This window comes from Poecilia latipinna, unplaced genomic scaffold (assembly GCF_001443285.1).
Source record: "Poecilia latipinna isolate Pla-1442-1.1 unplaced genomic scaffold, P_latipinna-1.0 Scaffold306, whole genome shotgun sequence".
Taxonomy (NCBI): domain Eukaryota; kingdom Metazoa; phylum Chordata; class Actinopteri; order Cyprinodontiformes; family Poeciliidae; genus Poecilia; species Poecilia latipinna.
In genome coordinates, this window is record NW_015112922.1 from 78,740 (window position 1) to 99,270 (window position 20,531).

At 39.1% G+C, this 20,531-nt stretch overlaps 1 protein-coding gene across 2 annotated transcripts in view; it reads left to right on the forward strand.

The window, feature by feature from the left end:
- The window catches only part of tgfbr3 (transforming growth factor, beta receptor III), a 93,463-nt gene that overhangs the window by 18,867 nt on the left and 54,065 nt on the right, over positions 1–20,531 (forward strand). For both annotated transcript variants that reach the window (XM_015034595.1, XM_015034594.1), the window contains exon 3: positions 9,514–9,701. In XM_015034595.1, the coding sequence (XP_014890081.1) occupies positions 9,514–9,701 (188 nt within the window). The remainder of the gene's footprint in view (positions 1–9,513; positions 9,702–20,531) is intronic.

Here is a 20,531-nt window from a genome sequence, read left to right on the forward strand (position 1 = left end):
AACCACTGGGGGGGCGCAGAAGAAAAAGTTTGGGAACCACTGCTGTAGGACATGAAAGGCAGAAAAATCTACATGCCAAAATCTGTTGATAGCAGACTCAATAAAAGGATTATATGCCTCCACTGAAAATACTGTTCTTTTATAGCTTCTTACTTTTAAACTTTTTACATTTATCATGCAACACTAATACTGTAAATATCTAATTTTGAATTTTCTTCCTACAGTAACAATATCCACACTGAAGAGTGTTTAATTAAATTCAGAAATACTTTATTGATCATAATGGGAATAGATGTTGGGTTTTTGAGTTTCCAACTAACTGGTCAGATGAGCTCAAACAACTTCAGCTAAAATGTTGCAATACTGGCCAGCAGACCTCTGTTTAATTCAATGCATCTGTTTAATGCATCCCCACTTTTTGGCAAACATATTTGTGGATTATTAATACTATATTTGAGGAGGCCAGATAATCCAGCAGAAATGAAAGAGCTGATACTGAACGAGATGAGACAAACTGCCCCACGGCACACCTCCCTGGTTCCCTTACTGGGTTTAAATCCTAAAGTTAATAGTAGGAGGCTTCTGCTGAACCCCCGCCAAGCTGCTGTCAAATACAATGGCTTTTTCAGGCCTCTATGACTGATGAGAGAGATGTCCTTCGAGCAGCTCTAACCCTTTCTGCATATTGCCAAGCACAGGCTGTTATGCCTAGGTACTTTTAGTATCAAACTCCATTGGATTAACTGAGAGCAGTTGCACTTGACTTCTGGTGTCTCACTTTTCATGCAGTTGCCTGATTTAGATAATGTCTCCCAGTTCAAGCATATTAATCCTGTGACACCACTGTTGCTACTCTAGCATTCCTGCTGTTTTTTGTTTTCCTGAAAAGTGCATTGACCTGTAATCTATCTAATGACTCATAATGGTGTTTGACCGTTTTCTCCTTTATGTCGCTTCCCTTGCCGACAAAATTTTTTAGTCTTGTTATTATAGGTCAAGACAGCACATGTCAGCACCCATCAGTAACGACATATGAAGGTAACACAGCTAGTAAAGTGTTTAGTCATACGCACACAGGCCTGTTCTCAGCCAGCTGTCTCACTTTCCACAGTGGCTCCTGTGTTCCTGTGGGAATCAGCCTTGTCATCCATCTCTTCAAAGCCCTCTGATTTTTCGTCTGTATTTAGCAGCAGAGAGGAATGCAGCACTTTCTATCTGCACTGCTTGCCTGTGGCTACATATGCTCTGTGTAATTGGTCATGTAGTCTTTTTTTTTGTAACATCTTTGATGGTTTACGAACAGGTGCCCATGACATTTGTCAGGGCTAATTCACAGGGAGCTTCTTTACTGTCAGTACCAATAAAATGTGTTACGTTCCACCCATTCTCTAGAATATAAGGCTGACCAATTCATTACAAAGCAAAGCACAATATTAGCATGTGCTGTTGTGATGCTACTGTCAGTGACAAGACTGATAAAAGGTTGGTGTAAAGGGACAAAAGTCACTTATTTATAATGATGAGGCTGTAGAAATGATTGTGTTAGCAACTTTGCTGTAGTTTTAGCTAATGTGATAGCATTAGCAGCAGAAAAGTAGTTTTGATACTGTGTGTATTACGTAGGGACAGGCATTTATCTGATAATTTATTGCTAAAGTGAGCAAAAAAATCACGTGTTAAATTTATCTTGACAAATTCCAAATTCCAAGGAATGATGTTTGAAACAACTGATTTTGGAGGTCGTTTTTGGTTGTATGTTGCTTTGAGGAACACAACATTGCCCCACCCAAACCAGCTGCATTGTCTGCCAGGGCAGAGAGAGCTGCTAATTTAGCAAGCTAATATCAGCTTGCTATACTTGTGTTATTTCATATAATAAGTGCAAAAATTGAAATTATTCTGCAATCAGTTCTTGAAAAATAATACTAAATGTAGCGTTTATTCTATATTTTTGCAGAAGTGTATTTCTTATAAGAACAATAACTAAACATTTTTGCAACTACAGAAATCCAAAACCTATTTTAACAACAGTAAGAACAATTTCTTGTCTGCAGCTACACCATATTACATAATGCTGCTCTAAAGTTTTAAGCAAATACTGTGATATTCTCAAGGTATTTTCATTGAAAATCTCTTCATGTGCTCCATTCACTCTGTCATTCTGAGAATCTTGAAAAGTTGTCAGCATGTGAATGTTGCTCAGTTGTTTTTAAATGTAAAACACATGATCTCTCGTGGGTTGATGTAGGCTTTTGTTATTTTTTCTGCTCCATTCCTATGAGTTTTCCATTAAAATGACAGAGATTCTCCTTCTTTTACTTTGAATTTAGTTTCTATGTGGTCTGTATAGTTTTTTTTTTCACCATTCACAGGAGTGTAATTTATTATCTGACCACCTGTTAACATACTTTGTGAGTGAAAGAGGCTTTGTCTGAATATCCAGTCTTGTGTCGCATCTCCTTCAGACAGTCAGAACAATCTGTAGAATTTCCTCTCTGTAAACTGTCTCGTCAATTATATGCCAACTGATGGGATTATGCAGACGACTTCGCCAAATAGGAGCCTGCGGCTGATATTAAGTTACAAAGAGAGTTTTGTTGGATATTTGACTTCAGATTTCACACTTTGATCTGGGAGTTTACGACTTCCCTAATGGAGTGTCTGCTCGACCCCCTTCCCTCCTCACTTCATTCCATTCCAGCTTCCTTCTCTTGCGCCTTCGGTTTTACAGTCCAGAGATAAATCCTTTTCATAGGCATGCTGGTGAACTGAACTTACACTACCCTTATGAAAGGCCTTAGTTACTTCCTGTCGTAGTGGCTCAAGGTTCAGGGGTGAGTGGGCTGTGCTATAATGTCAACACTGTAGAGCTTAAGTCCAAACCCTAGGAAAACAGAAAAGGGTAGAATATTGTGTACTTCTAGCTGACTTGAAGTGGTCTATGGGAATTGTGTCCATCAGCAAAAAGGAAAGAGAGAAGAGGATTTGTACAATACCTCAAATGCCTACAGTTTCATTTTGCTCTGGATGCAGATGTATTGAGTAACTTTTTGTTTGTTCCATTATCTTAATATTGGATAAACATTGTTTATTAAAAATGTTCAGGCTGACTTGTCTGCTTCTCTGTTATTGTTTAGTAGAAACTTTAGAAATACTGGGAACGGGTTATATCTGCATGTACACACACAAGGGAAAAGTTCTGTTTGTTTGTCTTCGGAAATGGCTTTGTGGGAATATCAGCCTTGTCCCTAACTGGCACACAGGCTGACATCACTTCCTGTACCCTTTTCTTGGCTCGGCGTTACAGTGTTGAAGAAAATAAAGTGTATTTCCTGGAAGCAGAGGCGTGTATCTCCGTGATAGAACAGTGTAAGCGTACAGTGGAGCGGAAATTTCTGCTTTTGTATTCTCCTGATGTACAGGAGAACACTTGACTGTTTTATGCCTTTAATGTGAATATATGCTGACAAAGTATTTCTCCTGATGTTAGAAACTGACCAAGTTTTCAGAATACATTTTACCGCATGTTGGCTTTCCAATGGATTATGAACCAAATGGATGAATGATTCAACAAACAACTGTTGTTTCTTTCAAACACACCAAGAAACAAAGTGATCAAAGCGATAGATCAACAGATAATAATGTATGTTCAGTTAAAGAGAGGAGATAATATGATATTCACTTCATGAGAGCAAGACGAGACAAAGATTTTGGATACAATAGTGGAGGATAAAATGTATCATCCTGCTGCTGCGAAAGTGGACCTGAGCTGCTTCCTTTTCAAAAGTGAGGTTGATTTTATTTAGCTTGTCACAATAAGGGGTTGTAAAAGGTAATATTTATATAATCTTTTATTAAAAGAATCAGTGAAAATCTCACTTCATGAGAGCAGTATGAGTTGAAAAATGGGGACAAGGGGAAAAAAATAACATTATGTTATTTTGTCAGCATTTTTGTTTAGTTTTTCTTAGTGATTTTTGTAAAAAAGAAAGAAAGAAAAAATATCTGGGGCATTCGCTGATAGGAAGAAGGTTGGACTTCTGAGTTTTTGACCAGTCTAGTCACCAGCTGATTTCTTATTTTGTCTCTTTCAGGAATTTTTTTTTCCCCTGCCACTGAAATTGATTAGAAGGAAATGTGAGTAGCTTGTAATAATAAAAACAGATCTTTGAATCCGTTTTATTTTATAACACACTGAAAGTCTATGGAATGGCTAATGCATTCAAAGAGAATATCTGAACAATATTACTGTTTAAATCATAGATGAAGTTGGGGTCCAAATTCACCCTGCCAGGGACTGTGAAAAGTGTCTGGTGACATCACTGGCTGGATTTCACACTGTTCAAATATATCAAAAGTGTTTGCTGGCACAGTCTCTCTCTCTGTCTATCTCTGTCCCCCTCCCTCTCCGTCTTACTTCCTGTCCTACCTCTAATACTGTATCAGACTGGCTCAACGGCGTTTAAGCAGAGTAGAATAATAAAAGGAGAATAATTAATGTCCTTCTACAAAAATAAATAAAGCCTCCAGTGATCTTAGGAGGCAAATTCAAGATTTCTGTTAGGCTCGTGTTATGCATACCTCATACCAAAGCCAAAATTGAACAAATAAACTTTTAACTGTGTGGATAGAAGCATAGGTCAAGGTGAACGTCAGTCACTGGTGCTTAGTCTTTCATGTCCATGTGTTTAACACATTGTGAACAATCAGTCATTCTGCAGCAAATCCCGCTCATGAACTCTGGAGAATCTGACCACAACTGAAAAGAGTGTTACGCTCACTAAAATGAAGGACAATGGAAGATGACAGCTTCAGATTTTACAATGGATATTTTAACTTCTAACAGTGGAAACGTCTGCCTTGATTTCAGATGCTTCAACTTGAACGTCCCTGCAGAACTATAGTGGATATGTTCAGAATGTAATCAGACGCAGAAGCAGACAGGGTGCCCAAACTTTAAACATAATGACAATAAAATTGATAGAAGGAAGTTTGAATTCAAAGTAACAAGAATCACCAAAGTAGAGCGATCAAACAGAAAACAGGGCTGCTCAAGCGTATCAGGGCTCTTGGGGTGGAAAATGTTGATGAATAAGCATGTTTTCAAACTTAAATACCCAAAACAACACTTTAAGCAAGAACATAAAATGAGATGTAGAGTTAAGTTTTAAAAAAAAGTTGCAGCTTTTCATCCACATTTTCAGTTTAAAAGAGATTGAAAGAGTCCAAAGTGGTGTTTTTTGCTGAGCTGGTGTTGCATCTCAGCCTTTCTATGTTACTATGGTGAGGACACATCAACCTCAGCAGAGCTGTATATGAATATTCCACGTCATTTTCTTTCAATATGTATGAAATCAGTCACAAGGAGAACCACCCTGCTTACTGAAGAACACAGTGAAGGTACAGCTATGCTGAAGAAAAGCTGAATCCCTCTGAAGATATCCAAAGAACAGTAACAAAGCTTACTGGGTTGATGAAATTAAGGGTTCAGTTTTTCTTTAGATCATCTTGCCTTACAACAAAAAGCCAATCTTTTGGGTTGCATGCCGACTCCTCCACACACTTGTCAGTGAGTCATACTAGAAGCACATTTGTGTTTTAGGTATCAGTTTTCTCTTTGTGGTTGTTGCTCTGAACACAAATAATAAGAAATAGAATAGGGGCGGCAATTTGAACATCACATGTTTTATAGCTACTGGTGCACATTCTCTGTCGCCACGAGCTTTAAGGTGACTGATTTTTTAATTGGCAGCAAGATGGTTTTCCTGCATATTAACTCAGTTTGAGACTCAGCTCAAGTCCTGGTAGCTTTGTTTCTGTAGCCACCGACTACCAGGGAGAATAAGCGAGGCGGTGAAAGTTTCTCAGTGCTTTTAACTTCTCAGCCTCAGAGCTAAAACCACAAGGTCTTATTTCACTATTACACGTGGTTTTTACACCAGCGACTGTCACTGAAAGTTGCCTTTCCTGATGCCTGTCTGAAATGAAGTGTTTCACTTTTAAGCTATTATGTAGCTTATTTTAACGTTCAAAACAAGCTTCCCTTAGGCTTTTTAAGGCCACTGTGGCTCCAGTGAACTACAGCAGTCTGGATAGCAGCCATGTTTTTTCTGGATTCCATAATCTAAACAAACTAATCTATTTCTGAGCCTTTGTTTGTTTGTTCCATTTTACAGTGGCTGTCAAGAATCAAAACCTGAACTGTTTCAGATCTTTCTCTTGATAATAATCCAGTCAGCATCAGCGTTTAAAGCTTAAGCAGCCGTTTTCAAATGGCTTCAAAGAGCTTTTTCTTTGACACAATTTTAAACGTGCAGAGTTTCATTTGGCAAAAATAAGAAACATATATCGACTCATTGAAATCTCTTAATTATATATATGCCCTGCTTACAGACTTAAAAGGGTTGCATTAATACAATAGTATCTACTAAATACATTTGCAATAGAACTTTGTCTAAAAGTTTTGGCACCAATTTACTTGATTATCTCACAAAGGTTCACATTTGACTAATATGAGCAATGAAATGTCAATAACCAAATTTAAAAGCCTGTGGCCATTACTGTGTGACCTCTATGACTTATTACGGTTGGGGTAAAAAGCCTGACCTGGATAGAAAACAACCAAACTGAAAATGAGGACAGAAGCGGGGGAGAGAAGCAGACGGATTATGTGGTGGAACCAACAGATGCTAGCTTTATTTCCTGTGTCTTCTGGTTTTAGTCTAATAGAAATTACATATGCAATGGAAACAGAACCAGGGATTTTAACTAAAGGGACAGTTCAGGGCTTCTGAAGGGGTTAAGGCAGTTCAGACCATACCTCCTGTTGATAACTCTCGTAGCAGATTCTTTGAGTATAAATCAGATTAGTTGGTCCCTGAAACAAGAGGGGCCAGAACTAAGTTATGTTATATATGAAGCATGCAATAGTGAAACATTTCCCTTTCCCCACCTGCTACTGAGCACGTATCAGCTGATTGCAGATCTCCCAAAATGAAAGAAATTGGGGCTGATGTATTGTTGCACCCCTAATTATTACAGCCAGAGTAGGAATAACTGAAAATGCTTTTGTTTATACATTTTCATTGAAACTCTTGAAGCTGCCAAATTTTTACAGAACGTGTCTATGTCTAATAAAATGAGGTTGCACCAAAATAGAAGCTCAAAAATATTCTGTTGACTTATGTGAGCAGTACTTTATGAAGCTTAGCTTGTCACAGTTGTTTTGGATGGTTATGAGCATAGTCCAATGGTAATTGCACACAGGAAATGGGGGCTGGAGATGGTGGGCCACCAATTATCTTCCTGTGTGACACACATACTGGCCACAAAACACGTAGGTTGTTTCTGCCCTAAGTAACTCTCTGGGAATAGAAGCAGTGAATTATAAAAATCTACAAAATAGCATTAAATAAAGTTCCTGAGACATTTTCCCGAAAAGTTTAAAAAACATGAATAATTTGCTCTAATCTTGGTTCCTCTAAGACTAGTCCAAATATCAGGAACCAACAAAATAAAGTTATCCACTATTATCAACTTTTTAAGTTGATAACAGTGGCATTAAAATGGTATTAAAAAGGTATTAAAAAGTCTTAAAGGAGCAACTTTCTTTAAAACTTCTAAACTATCCCTTTATTTACCTAAATGTGTACTGGCAAAAAAATGTAGTCTCCTTACTTTTTTCCCTTTCTTTGTATCGTTTGTTCTCTTGTGCTCCTAAACAATTAAAAAATCAGATCATTCTCCAGCTGGTGCTGTAATCTCTTGGAAGTCTCTGACAAGGAGCTGCGTTTTTCTTTGTTTGTCTGGCGGTTGTTTGTTATTCTCCATGTGAGTAGGGGGGAAAAAGTGAGTCGGAGTGCCCTCGGATGTGTTTGTGGGAGTGAGATGTGATGACATGTTCAGGGAGGGAATTGCCTGCGCTCCTTTGGGAGGAAGCGGGTATAAGGGTCAAAGGCAGAGGGTGGAAATACTGATCCATCACAGGTTTTTGCCATTAGGCCTTCTGTTTTTATCGCCTTGCGGGATCTTACTTTGTCTTAATCAGTTTAAACATGATCTTTAAGCTCCTAATAAGCTTCTGTCTCCCTGTGTTTGGATAAATGGTGGCACAAAATTCAGCTCGAGATAGCTTTTTTCCTTGTCAGACAAGTATGGGAACAATAAAACGTGCCTGATTTTCTCACAACAAACGCAGGGGAGCTGTGCCATGTGTGATGTGTAGCTTTATGCTGATCTAACATAGACTTATTGGAGAGCACAGAAAGAGAAAACAATGGCTGTGTGTTCGAGGTTGAAAAAGAAGCCGACTTTTCCCCAGTGGTTTATCCCTCTGCTGAGGCACTATGTTTTCAGTCGGGGGAAAATTTACATTTGCCATCGAACTGTCTTGCTCTCAAACTTTAATTGTTTCCACATGTTCCATCAGATTGCCATTGGCAAGCTTTGCGGGTTTAATGCGGTGCATTTGAAATGTTAGAGTTCCCTGACTGGTACAAGGCAAGGATGAACTGAGAGGTGAAAACCTGACCATGTCAAAGCCACATTTTGCTGGGCAGTGTGCTGCTTTGCTTCAACAACTGAATCTTGTTATGAACCACGGTGCCTTTGGGTGACAAAGTAAAGACCCTGGCTTTGAGTAAGTGGGTTGTACAGATGGCAGACAGAACGGAAGTGTACAGTGTGGCTTGCCCTCATTCTTCAGTGCAGCCTGTAAACAACCCATAAATCTTGTTGCTTAAATGTAGTTTCATGTATAGTAAGCCCTGACATAGACCATAATTAAAACATGATCCTGTCCTTATTTAGGTTGCTCCCCTCTGTATACACGACTCAATCATAACTTCACCTCTTTTGTCTAGTTGCCTGGATGATGTTCATTTTTGCTACTGGCTCACTTCTGTTGCCAACCAATACAAGGCTGTAAAAAACAAAACAAAACCTTTTAAGCTTGGTGCTACAGGAGTTAAGACTGTAGAGAGCCATATGCACTGTGAGAAGCACACAGACTCTCCCGATATCCGCAAGCAGCCTCCGAAATGTTAGTTTTTGCCATGCTTGATTGTAGTGTAGCAGAATCTCCCCATCATCCTCTATATTTATTGTATTTTGGTTATAAATCTTATTCAAAGTGGCATTTAAAAGGTATTAAACAGTCTTAAATTTGACTTGCTGAAACCTGCAAGAGCCCTGATTAAGGTGTCTTGCCCTTTTTGACCAAAGCAACCACAAACTTCTCAGAATTTTACTGGGATTTGAATCAAATCTTACCACCATGTCTCACTGTAGACATGATATGTTTATGGCGATGAGCAGCATCAGTTTCCTGTAATCTTTTTTGCCAAAAAGTGGGAAAAATTCAAGGTGAACGAATAGTTGTATAAAGCTGTTATTTATTGCTTAGCTTCATACTATCCAATATGTGCTTATCAAATTGATTAAAAATTACAGATATATATTCCCTTAATATACATGTGATGTATGTGTTCTTTGTGATTTTTCTTTGCTTCGAAGGGCCATTGCTTCGCAGTCCATGTGAGCTGCTGCCGGTTGGGACTGGACACCCTGTGCAGGCCATCCTGAAGAGCTTCACCGCCATGTCAGGCTGTGCAAGCAAAGGCACCATGAGCCTGTCTCAGGAGGTCCACGTCATTAACCTGAGAGGACATGCTGCACAGGGCCCAGACAGCACGCCTGCAAGAGTGAGTCATTCACACTTGAGCAAACAAAGCTCAGAAACGTCTGAGGATATCTTTTTCTAAAGATTAAAGTTCAACTTTGTTCCATTTGATCTGAATTAGCTCCGCCTCCTCATCTATCTAGCGCCTGAAAAAGGCCATCCTCTCATGACCAGCTTCTGAGAAAATCCACACACTCTGTGCATTTTGATACCTTGGTGTGACCTTTTAACACACAGCAGTATGTGACGAACTCACACAGATTCACCAAGTAAAGCGTCTATTATCTGAACCCGATCACATCAGTTTTCTCTACCTGAACCTAAAAGTTTTTTCAACTTTTAGAAAAGGATCAAGTATTTTGTTGGTCCTCTTCATATCTCCTGATAGTGAAACCCCTCCCCATCTTCAGGGTTTACGCCGTAGATCCTGCGGCTGGACTGCGACTCGTCAGCCATACTTTGAACGTGAATCATGAGTGAAGAAGTCTCACGTCTGGATTTTTAGCTGTCACCACCGTGTGTAGGGTAGCATGTGCAGGCTTGCAGTTTGGAGCTGCTGAGTGGAATCCAGAAAGCAGCTTTGAAGTACCTGCAGGAGAAGAACTGTTCCTGCACTGCTGAGGCGTTTTACAACATAATGATAATAATACCCATTTGATAATCGCTCTCTCATACAGATGATAATTGCAAATAATAATTCTATTATTTTAATTGAGAGATTGATGTTTTGCTTTTGTTGCATGTATCTTAAACCTAGATATCACAGCTTTAAACTGTGAATGTTCCTTTATAGTCGACAACAGTGTGCAGCTTTTTAATTTTTTTGCTTCTTTCTAGGCTATTCTGTAGAACACTAAAAGTCACTTTCAATTTTAAGAAAGCTAGTCTCAGCAAATGCACCATATTTATGAGACATACAATTTTCCCTTCTTCTTAATGTCTGCAGTTCACTCTGACCTGCTCGAGTTTAGTTTCTATGTGAAGGCTTGACAGATCCAGAGAATTTTTGGAGATGCATCCAAAATGTAAATGTTCTGATCTTTCATCAGAACATTTACATTTTGTTCTGATGTACAAAATGTAAATGTTCACCAGAACATTTACATTTTCTGATGAACAATCTAAATGTTCATCATTTATATGAACATTTACATGTAAATGTTCATTTACATGTACCATGTCACATGGCTTGTGACATGGTACTTCATCATGTTGGCTAGTATTGTGCTCATTTCATATTTTGATTATACTCTGCTCGTGGTGATGGTTTTGGATAGAAATGTAAGGAAGCCCACTCCAAACACATGAACTGTATGAGGATACTTTACTGTGAAAAGTAAAGGCCTCAGTCTATGTGCAGATGTATAGCCAGCCCTGTCAACCATAATTCTACAGCACATTCCTCAGGAGCAGACGGTTCTGGGGCTGGCCTGGTCTTCTTGGCTGCAACAAAACCTAAAGTTCATGATGATCCAGAAAACTGTTTTTTGCAGCAGTTTCCCTGCATGTGAGGAAACATATTTTTGCGAAGTGAGTCCCTCGTATTCTTTGGATGTGTCCACTGATAACATAATAAGGCAATGATTTGAAGCACATTTGTCATATCTACAAATTAATGGTTGGACTCGAAAAATTTCTAATGGAATTAATTTCAGGGTCTGTAATCAATTAAATAATTGCAATTAATTGTATTTTTATAGAAAACCATGTAAAAGAAAAGCAGCATTTTCAATTTAAAACCACTTCTTCCTGGTAAATTATTGAATAAATTGACAAATGGGCTCAACGACAAAAATATCTATTGTTTTGCATCCATTATTTAGGTTATTCGTCCATCAAATTGGTGTAAACCCCTGATCACTCACTTAGCATTTTTAAATACTTCTTCAGAAATGTGGATTGTGATTGATCGTTGACATTAGCGTTGGGGATGTTTGTGCTTCTGCTACATGTTTAGCATCGAGATGCTATTTCAAACTTGAATAGCTTCACTGATAGGCTAACTCCTTTTAGGACAACCTGAAAAGAGCAATAGTCTTTTCCTGCATCCCATCAGATTGTTTTATGAAGCAAAAATTAAAACCCCAGTGACCCAAGAGAAGTGGCTTTGTCGTCCAGGGTTGTTTGTGGATGTTGCTTGTGTGTCAGATTTATGGTTGTACCAGAAATGCACATATACAAGGGTTCCAGACAGAAACTTTGTATGTAAAATTAAAGAAATAATCAAAAAGATGACTAATTGCATTAACATTTTTAACGCTTTAAAATTATTTAATCTAAATTAAGGTATTAAAGTATTGGCCCTACTACAAATCTGTCTACTCAGGAGTTTGAGTGAATTTATTCAAACTCTGTCACAGGTGCAATACGCATGGAGCTACCTTAAGTTAATAATTTATCAGATCAATATTATTTACCTTGTCTTTCAGTGTTCATTTTTTGTGTGCAAATTGTCTATTATTAACATAGAACCACATGAATCAACCAAAGATAAAGCCTTCTTCCTTTGTGACACCATTTACATTTACCTCCCACTTTTCTAATGAAACTACTGATCAATATGCTAAACCCAGTTTTTCCATTACAGACAGCAAACACTACGTTACCGTGGTTCACTGTCAACTAACAGCTTCAAAAAAATGTTGGCTTTACTCTGGTTTAATCATTTGTGCTGTAATATTTATGAAATATCATCAGAAATACATTCTGACGAGATAATCCCGTCTATGTGCTTCATGAAGACTTGAGGACATGAGGGTGAAAAAAGGTCATAAATATAACTACTTCTTTAATCACTTTACTTTACTTTACACTCTGAGCTTAGTTTTGGCCTCTTAAATAATGCTGTTTTTATTTCACACAAAGCCCTTGCCTCTAACCCGACTTAGCTTTTGATTGTTTTTCTTTCTTTCTTTTTTTAAATAAACCCTCAAAACTCTACAAGCCTCCTTAGAGTTAAAGTTTATATTTTTTTTCCAGGGAGCCTCATATTTTCTTTTCAAAAATGAACAGAATGTTTTCTTTTATCAGTGAGCTCGGTATGTTGCTTTGGAGTCGAGTCATCTTCTCCTATCTGTAGGTTCAGCTCGTCCCTATAGTCCATCCTTGGCTACAGAAGGTCACTCTGGCACCAGCTGACCATGCTGAAGCTCACTGTGGTTCTCAAGATCTTTGCTTTTGATTAGATAAGACCCTCTGAAGGACAACCAGCGCCTCTACTCACTCTGGTCCACCTGAGCTGTGGAGCACAGTGCCCTGTTTGGACTCAAATTCCTCCTCCGCCAGCCTTCAGCAGGAGTGTGCTGGAGATACACCGTCACCAGCTTAATCTGCCCCTGATCTTTCATGACAGGAAGAAGAGGTTGTCTGATAGATTAAAGGAATTATGGGTAAATAAAGAGAGATAAAGAGATCTCAAATCTCCTTGGCCACATTCACTTGAAAGAGCAGAGCTAAACAGCCACTTTGTTCTCCATTATTTATCCTTGACGGCTCCAAGTAAACAGTTTGTCCTGCGATCAAGAGATTACATTGTGAAAGAGTTTCTCCCAAACCTTAAAGCTGATAATATTTTTAGATCACCAGGGTTCCAAATACAAACCTTATTAACTATCATTAAGTTAGTCAAGCACAAACTTTCTGTCCCACACAGCAGCCTTTAGGATTTGCAACATGAGGCTTCAGAACTGCAAGTGGCTCTTTGAACCTTCTACAGTGGCTCCTAATACTTTTGACTAAAAATTGACAAGAACTAGCTAAGTATAGCTCAAATAACGAAAGCAAGTTTTTAGTAGTTTTTTCCTCTTTTATTATGGAATAATGGCATTGAATTTCCACAATAAAAGACTTTTCTTGGATTGATTTGTTTGTCTTTAGGTTTGAAACTTTTTTTTTTTTTTTTTTTTTTTACATTATTTCAGCATCCTACAGAAAATAGTTTATCCATTCCATTTGTTTTATTTGACCAACTTTTATGTTTTTCTGTATTTCAAACATAGAAATAGAAACAGAACAGTTCACGTAACATTTGTGGCTCTGTTTTGCTGGAGTGAGGGGAAAAATGACTCTTTGGATTGCAAATGGCTGCTTTGGGAAATATGTTGGGTTTAGTGGTGTATATCAGATTCTTATATAATTAATGGTTGTGCTGCAGTCCATTCCAGATTGACCCAGTTATAGTCCAGCCTGTCTACTGTTAAAGGTGCACTGATCAGAGATTTGGCTGCCAATTTTCAAATACTGATATGAAAATAATTATTGAATCTGTTTTTTTTTTTTTGCTTTACAGATACATTGAAAATTGAACTTCCTTAACAGTATTTTTTTTTTTAAGAAAAACATTAATTTCCTGGGAAAATAAAGCCCAGGTTCTCAGATAGAGATGTCTGCAGAAATAAAACACACCTAGAAAGAATCACATCACACCCTATTGAGACATTTTTCTCTATTTTTTGGAACTCCTACTAAAAAATTTCACCATATCACAGGAAACTAAATAACGGCTGTGATTAAATTTATTGAAGAGGAACCGGGCTCAGATTGGCTGCTATTTGTTAGTTTGCGAAACAATTCATTCAGTTTTTGCACATCTGTACCAAAGGTGTCATCACATAAGAGAGTTATGCTCTTATTTAGTGATCAGCCAGTTTCCGTTTATGCTCGTATTCGGTAGTTGTTTTGGTATTTCTCAAAGTTTCACTTGTTGCAGAGATACAGTGGATGTTTTTTTTTTTCTTTTGCTTTGAACAGATTTCACGTAACTCTGAGGTGTGATAAATCAGTTTCCTCCTTTGGCATCACTTTGCTTTTTTCAACCTGGTCAGTGTGCAGTTGAAGAAGTCTCTCTCTCTTTCTCTTCTCTCCTCTTCACCTCTGAGAGAGGAAGTAGCATGTTGGCTGCAGAGCAGGCTGAGCTGGTGTGTTCTGAGCGACGGCCTTGCAGCACGGGGAACGCCTGTGGCTCAGTGTCGGCCATCTGCAACATGAAAACACAAACTGACCCTCTGAATCACAGCGAGCGACTGCACAGCCGAGACTCGATGAGTTACGGGGAGCAAATCAGCTTTTTCACACCGAGCTTATGGGCTAATAAGGACAAGGGAGAATTTCAGACACACACCCTGCTGGTGCAGTGTGTGAGGCCTGCTTCATGTGAAAGTTGTGGTTCGTCTCCGCTTTCTCTAAAGCAGTGAAGGATTTCCTGCGTGCGCCAGTGAAGGCGCTCTGCAGAGTCTGAACTGTTAGCCACAGGTGAACATGACTCAGAGTCAGCATTCTGGCTCCAGCCCAGTCCTTTTTACACCAACACTCTATCAGTACGTGCAACACAGTAACTCAGTAGTCACTGTGCATACATCATGGTCTGGGATAAGCTTACATTCAAAAGGCATTCAGTGATATTACAGGAATGGTCTCAAAACAACAGCATTATCACTTAATGTAATAACTTCTGAGATAATTTATCATCCAGCAAAATTTGCTATGGTGACCGGCCTACTGGTTTAACTGATGGCACCCAATTTATCAGATGTCCCTGTTATTTATTTCTACTGTTGATCCATGTCATTGTGTTTCTTTTGCACTGAAATGTAATTTCTCTAAGTGATTATGGTAAAGCAAAGCTTAAGAGTAGTGGCATGTAATTCATTTTCGGTTACGGTCTCTTAAGAGTTAAGAGTCGTGTTGATGGCTGCACCAGACTATCTGGAATTCATTCTGCCAGATAGAAACATGTAGATTTAACCTTTTTATTTTTTCTCTTCTTCTCTTAAACTCTTGATTTTTTTAATATCTGCGTCCTCTAAATATGAGACTTCTTGTTTCATACCCTCTTAAGTCTCTGTTTTCATAAAGTTCTGAGCTCTGACAAATGCATGTCTAGACGTGTTTTTTTTTTTATCTTTCCCTTGTGTTATTAGCATTTGTCTGAAATAAGACGTGATGTTTTCTTCAGCTTCAGTGGCCCTGAACAGAGTAACAGAAACCCCTCTCCTCTCTTTTACGCATGCAGGCCCCCGAAGACAGCGGGGACGGACTAGATTCGAAAGCATTACCTATAAATAGGCCAAGTAAGAGTTAGAGTGAAAGCTGTAGCGCTTGGATGAAATGCAAGGCTTCACTACACTGTGGTTTCCTAAAAAGAAGTATGAAACGCTTTCACAGTTTCAGGGAATGACAGTGAGTTTTACTTTAAAGAAAATGAGATTCAGGCAGAGTGGCCTGCTCATATTTCATCTGAGCTTTAATCCTTCAGGGATGTTGTAGTCATATTTTTACAGGTTGACCCAAAGAAAGAACAGTTGCCTCATTCTGGCTCCTTTGCTCTGGATTCAAGATCCAGGTATAGCATTTTTCCACATGCATTTGCTTTCAAGAAGTGTATTGCGCCATGGTGACGAGCTGGAAACGTGTATTAGCTTGGCGCAAAATACAGCATTTCAAAACAGAGTCCCGTAGGGGGAGTGGGGGGGGGCATAAACAGATGGGCCGGTGATATCTCAAATCATTCCTCCTTCTCTAATCAGTACAACAGACATCAAATGCGGCCACAGACCCTGATCAGGGTGAGGCAGAGCAGATGATTGCTTTATCACCTGGAATTCACAGATATCATAGACTGTGTAAGTGACTGGCTGGAGGAACTCACAAAGCACAAACAAGTGGTGAGAACAGAGCTAAGCTGAGCTCACACACTAAACAAAACACACACATTGGGAGCCGGCAAAGTTTGCTCTCAGGCCTGCTCTCAGTGGTTCGTAACCACTGAAGCCAGGATTTTGCCACATCGTGTTCCCTTTAGGCGACTGTCCTTTTTCCAGATTTTGTTTAAGCCTTTAAGGTTTTTGTGGCGATAAAACGTAAACTAGATTATGTTGGTAGCACAAACCAGCAAGCTTGTCACTTTGGTTGAACCTTGTGCAGTTTCAGCTTCGGCTGATGCAAATTTAATCAGCAAGTCCACACAGCTGGTGCAGCCAACTGTGTGGGCCTACAGACGTTATAACAGTTTGGCAACAATGCACACACTCCCTATGCATCTGAAGAAATCCATTTTTTTCTTTAAGAAAAGCACATTAAAATGAAAATGGTAGATTGAAGAACAGAAGAAAAGCACACAGTTACCCACACCTCCACAATGCTCCATTAGATACCAGGATTGCGGTCTCATTATATGTCCATTTATGGGGAGCTTAAGCAGTAGAACCACATGCACATCAGCAGAGGCCCAGTCAATTCACTCATGCACACATGGAATCCAAGATTTGGCTCTCGCATCTTCTGCTTTGAATTTTCTTGGTTAATATAGGAATCATAACTCTCTAAATCCCCTTAACAAATAAATGTATTGGCTTTAATATTAGTTTTAAAGTCTACTTTTTCTCTGCCAAACCATGCTTTTGTATTTGTGATAAATCAGCACAAAGTAGTGCCACCTTGTGGAGGTAGAATATATCTACTTTTCACCATTTCTAACAAACGGAAAACTGAAAAGTGTAATGGACTCATCGCAACCCGTTACTCTAAGACTTCCCTTACAAGACCCCTGATAAGTGTAATCACTCTGCTGACTCTTGCTGTGTGTCAGCAGAGTCAGCAGAGTGATTGATGGAGAACATTAGTGAACCAAAAGCATCATAAAGAGAAAGTGGCACAGGTTAGGGAAAAAGTTGGTTAGGATGTACGATTAAGTACATCAGCAGAAAATAAAAAGAGCATGTCACAGCTGCAAACTGTTAAACGCAGGTTAATCCTGAAAGAAAACCTGTTCTCGTTCTAGGAAGAAAATAGTTGTGTTTCTACAAATGTGGGCAAAACTTTGATATTCCGATAATGTTGATAAAGCACAATTTTTCAATTGTGTGTTTGGATTAAGCAAAAAAATTGCAATTAAAGTCACCTGTGAATAAGCTTGTTCACGCGATAACTCATTAAAAATCATGCCGCGCCATCATCTTGTGCCACTTCCTGTTATCTTCTTTGTGTTTTCCGGCAGTAGTAACATTCTGTTGCTAATCATGTGATTAGTGTCATGCAAAACAAGTGTTTCCTTTGCAGTTTTGCAAAATACACTCATTTTGATACGGCCAGAAAACCACCTCCTCGAAACACCAAAACTTCAGATTGAAAAATGAGAGGTTTTTCAAAAGTGTCGCGTTTCCATTAAGCAAATTTATTTTCGAAATGTCAAATTGCACAGCTTTAACGACAGTGGACATAGAGATAGGGACCCAAACCACACAGCCAGAATTGCACTGGAATAGTTCACATCAAAGGATGTTCATGTAGTAGAATCATTGGCAAAGCCATTTTCCTGGTATTCCAAAAATGAGCAAAACATTCAGTTTCTAATGTGCAAAGGGTACAGAGACGTCCCTCAATGGACCAGAAGCTGTTAGTGCTGTGAGCCGGGGTTCTACAAAGTATTAACTCTGTGGTGGGGGCTGAATCTAAATGCTTGCAATGGACCGTGTAAGACTTCCTTCCAGTTCCCAATTAGCCACCTAATAAAATACATGAAAGTTTGTGGTTTCAAAGGCAACAAGATCCATTTAAGGGATTTGAATACTTTTGCAAGGATCTGTAGATCTGATCCAGTCTTTTTAAAGTTTTTTATCCAAATGCTCCATCTGACTTTGACGTCTTTTGGGCTTTTTTCTTCTCCTTTGGTTTTCTCTGGTGTCTGACATTGAGCAGAGTGCAGACTGATAAGCATCGTAGTTCATAGGGAAAGGCTCCAGGTAGCCCCTATCATGCTGGAAAATTTGGATCAGGCTGATAAGAGCCATTGGTTCTCCTTGCTTCCATCACTGAGCTCCTTGGCTACAGGTCCATGTTCCTCCTTCCTCCCTTTGTGTAACTGCAGTGATCCAGAAAGAACCAAGATGTAGACAGACAAGATACACCCTCATATACAAACACACATCAGATAACTGAACAGATTGGTCCTTGGCAGGTCGAAGCTGTTTGATTTTAAGCTAACCTTAGCAGTGCTCCTTTGTGATATCCTTCTAAAAGGTTTTTGTTGTAATTTCAGTTGTCTGTGTGTTTACCGATTCCTTAAAGTGAGCTCCTGATGTTCATGTTTTGGGACACCTTGTGCTTTCATTCTTTCTTGAGCTGATAATTGTTTCCTGGGAGGGAGAGTGTTTGGCCAGATTAGCTTTACTTTTTGCCTAATTATAGGATGTTTTGGGTTTTCTTCTGAATCGCTGAGGCTCATCAGGCACTTAATTACCTCTGTCAATAAAGGAAACTCCCTTTTCCTGCGAGACCACTCTGACGTGGAGCTGATCCTGCGGGGTCGACTGCCATGTTCGCCACAGGGCATGGTGTTCAACTTAAAAGGGTATCACATGACCGTGTTGATGCACACTCTTTGTAAAACACTCTTGAAAGGTAGTGTAATTTACTCGCCTCAGAAGATCATAAAATTAGAACCACATGCTCAGGACAGGGGAAGCAAATCACCCACAACAATTACAGCACACAATCACTAGAGGGATTTAAAAGCACCCATGTGGGTTTGTTTTACAAAGAAGAGACATCTAGGAGAAATCTTTTTTAGTGTCTTTAAGTCAAGTCAAGTTTATTTGTATAACATATTTCAGCAACAATTCAGTTCAAAATGCTTTACAGCATAAAAATATTACAGAGTTACCGATTATGAAACCAGTAATAAACATTATGTTTTGTCTAATGCCTTCATCAAGCAAATATAAGTCAAATATGTTGATGAATGTTCCACTTACTACTAATCAGAGGCATCTCTAAGTTGGTGGGTTTTTAGCCTTTATTTAAAAGAACTCACTGTTTCAGGTTTGTGGTGTATAGAAGCTGAATGCTGCTTCTACATGTTTGGTTCTGTTTCTGGGGATGCAGAGCAGAACCAGAACCAGAAGACCTGAGTGGTCTGGAAGGTTGATACAACAAATCTTTAATGTATTTTGGTATTTCAGTTGGTAGGGTTTGTTGTTTGGAGTCAACATTCTCTGGTTTGGTTATTGTTTCTCTTGTATAGCTCCATTGTTTATATGCTGCCTTCTTGATCTGCCATGCTTGCACAGCTCCAGCTGTCGTCCCCCGTGTGAAGTCTAATTTCAGTAACATGATATGCCTGGACAAACCTACAGCAGTGGCTGCTGGCAGACACACCCCAGGACCCTCTCAATCCCAGTCCCAGTCTCCTAATAATCCATAAGCCTCAGCCTCCTGTATCCAAACAAATATGGCTGATCCTGGCAGAAATCACAAGAGGTACTCCCATGCTTTCTGCACCTCTTCTTCCCAGGCTCATCTTGCTAGGAAGAGGTTTCATGCCAAATCCATAAGCTATGCCAGAGCCTCATGATGGCAGATCTATGGGGAGAGATGTTAACACCAGCTGGTTCTGTTCCTGAGTCCTCAACAATCACTTGCAAACCATTGATGTTGTGGATTGCTGGACTCATCTTCTGTCTGCCATTGATGTTTATAAGTCATTTTTTTCAAGGGCAGATCAAATATCAAGTCTCAAATGATTGAAATTACCCTCTCTCTCCCTGGAACCAACACTTGCTGTGGATTATTTACTTATTTATTAGTTATTCCTAGACATGGACTTTTAACACCTTTATGGTTTTTTTGAACATTGAACTCAACTTGCAAAAATTGGCCTTGAATTGTGCTTACCATATTTTCCAGACTATAAGTAACATTTATTTATCTCATCAAATGTGAGAGGGACCTCATCCATGTTGATAAAAGGTTCTGGTGACACTTTGTGATCATTTGCTTTTTAACAAACTCACAGAAACTGTCAACCTTGGCTTAGAAGTCTGCTGTCAGTTTCTGACGCACCGATGTCCATTCTCTG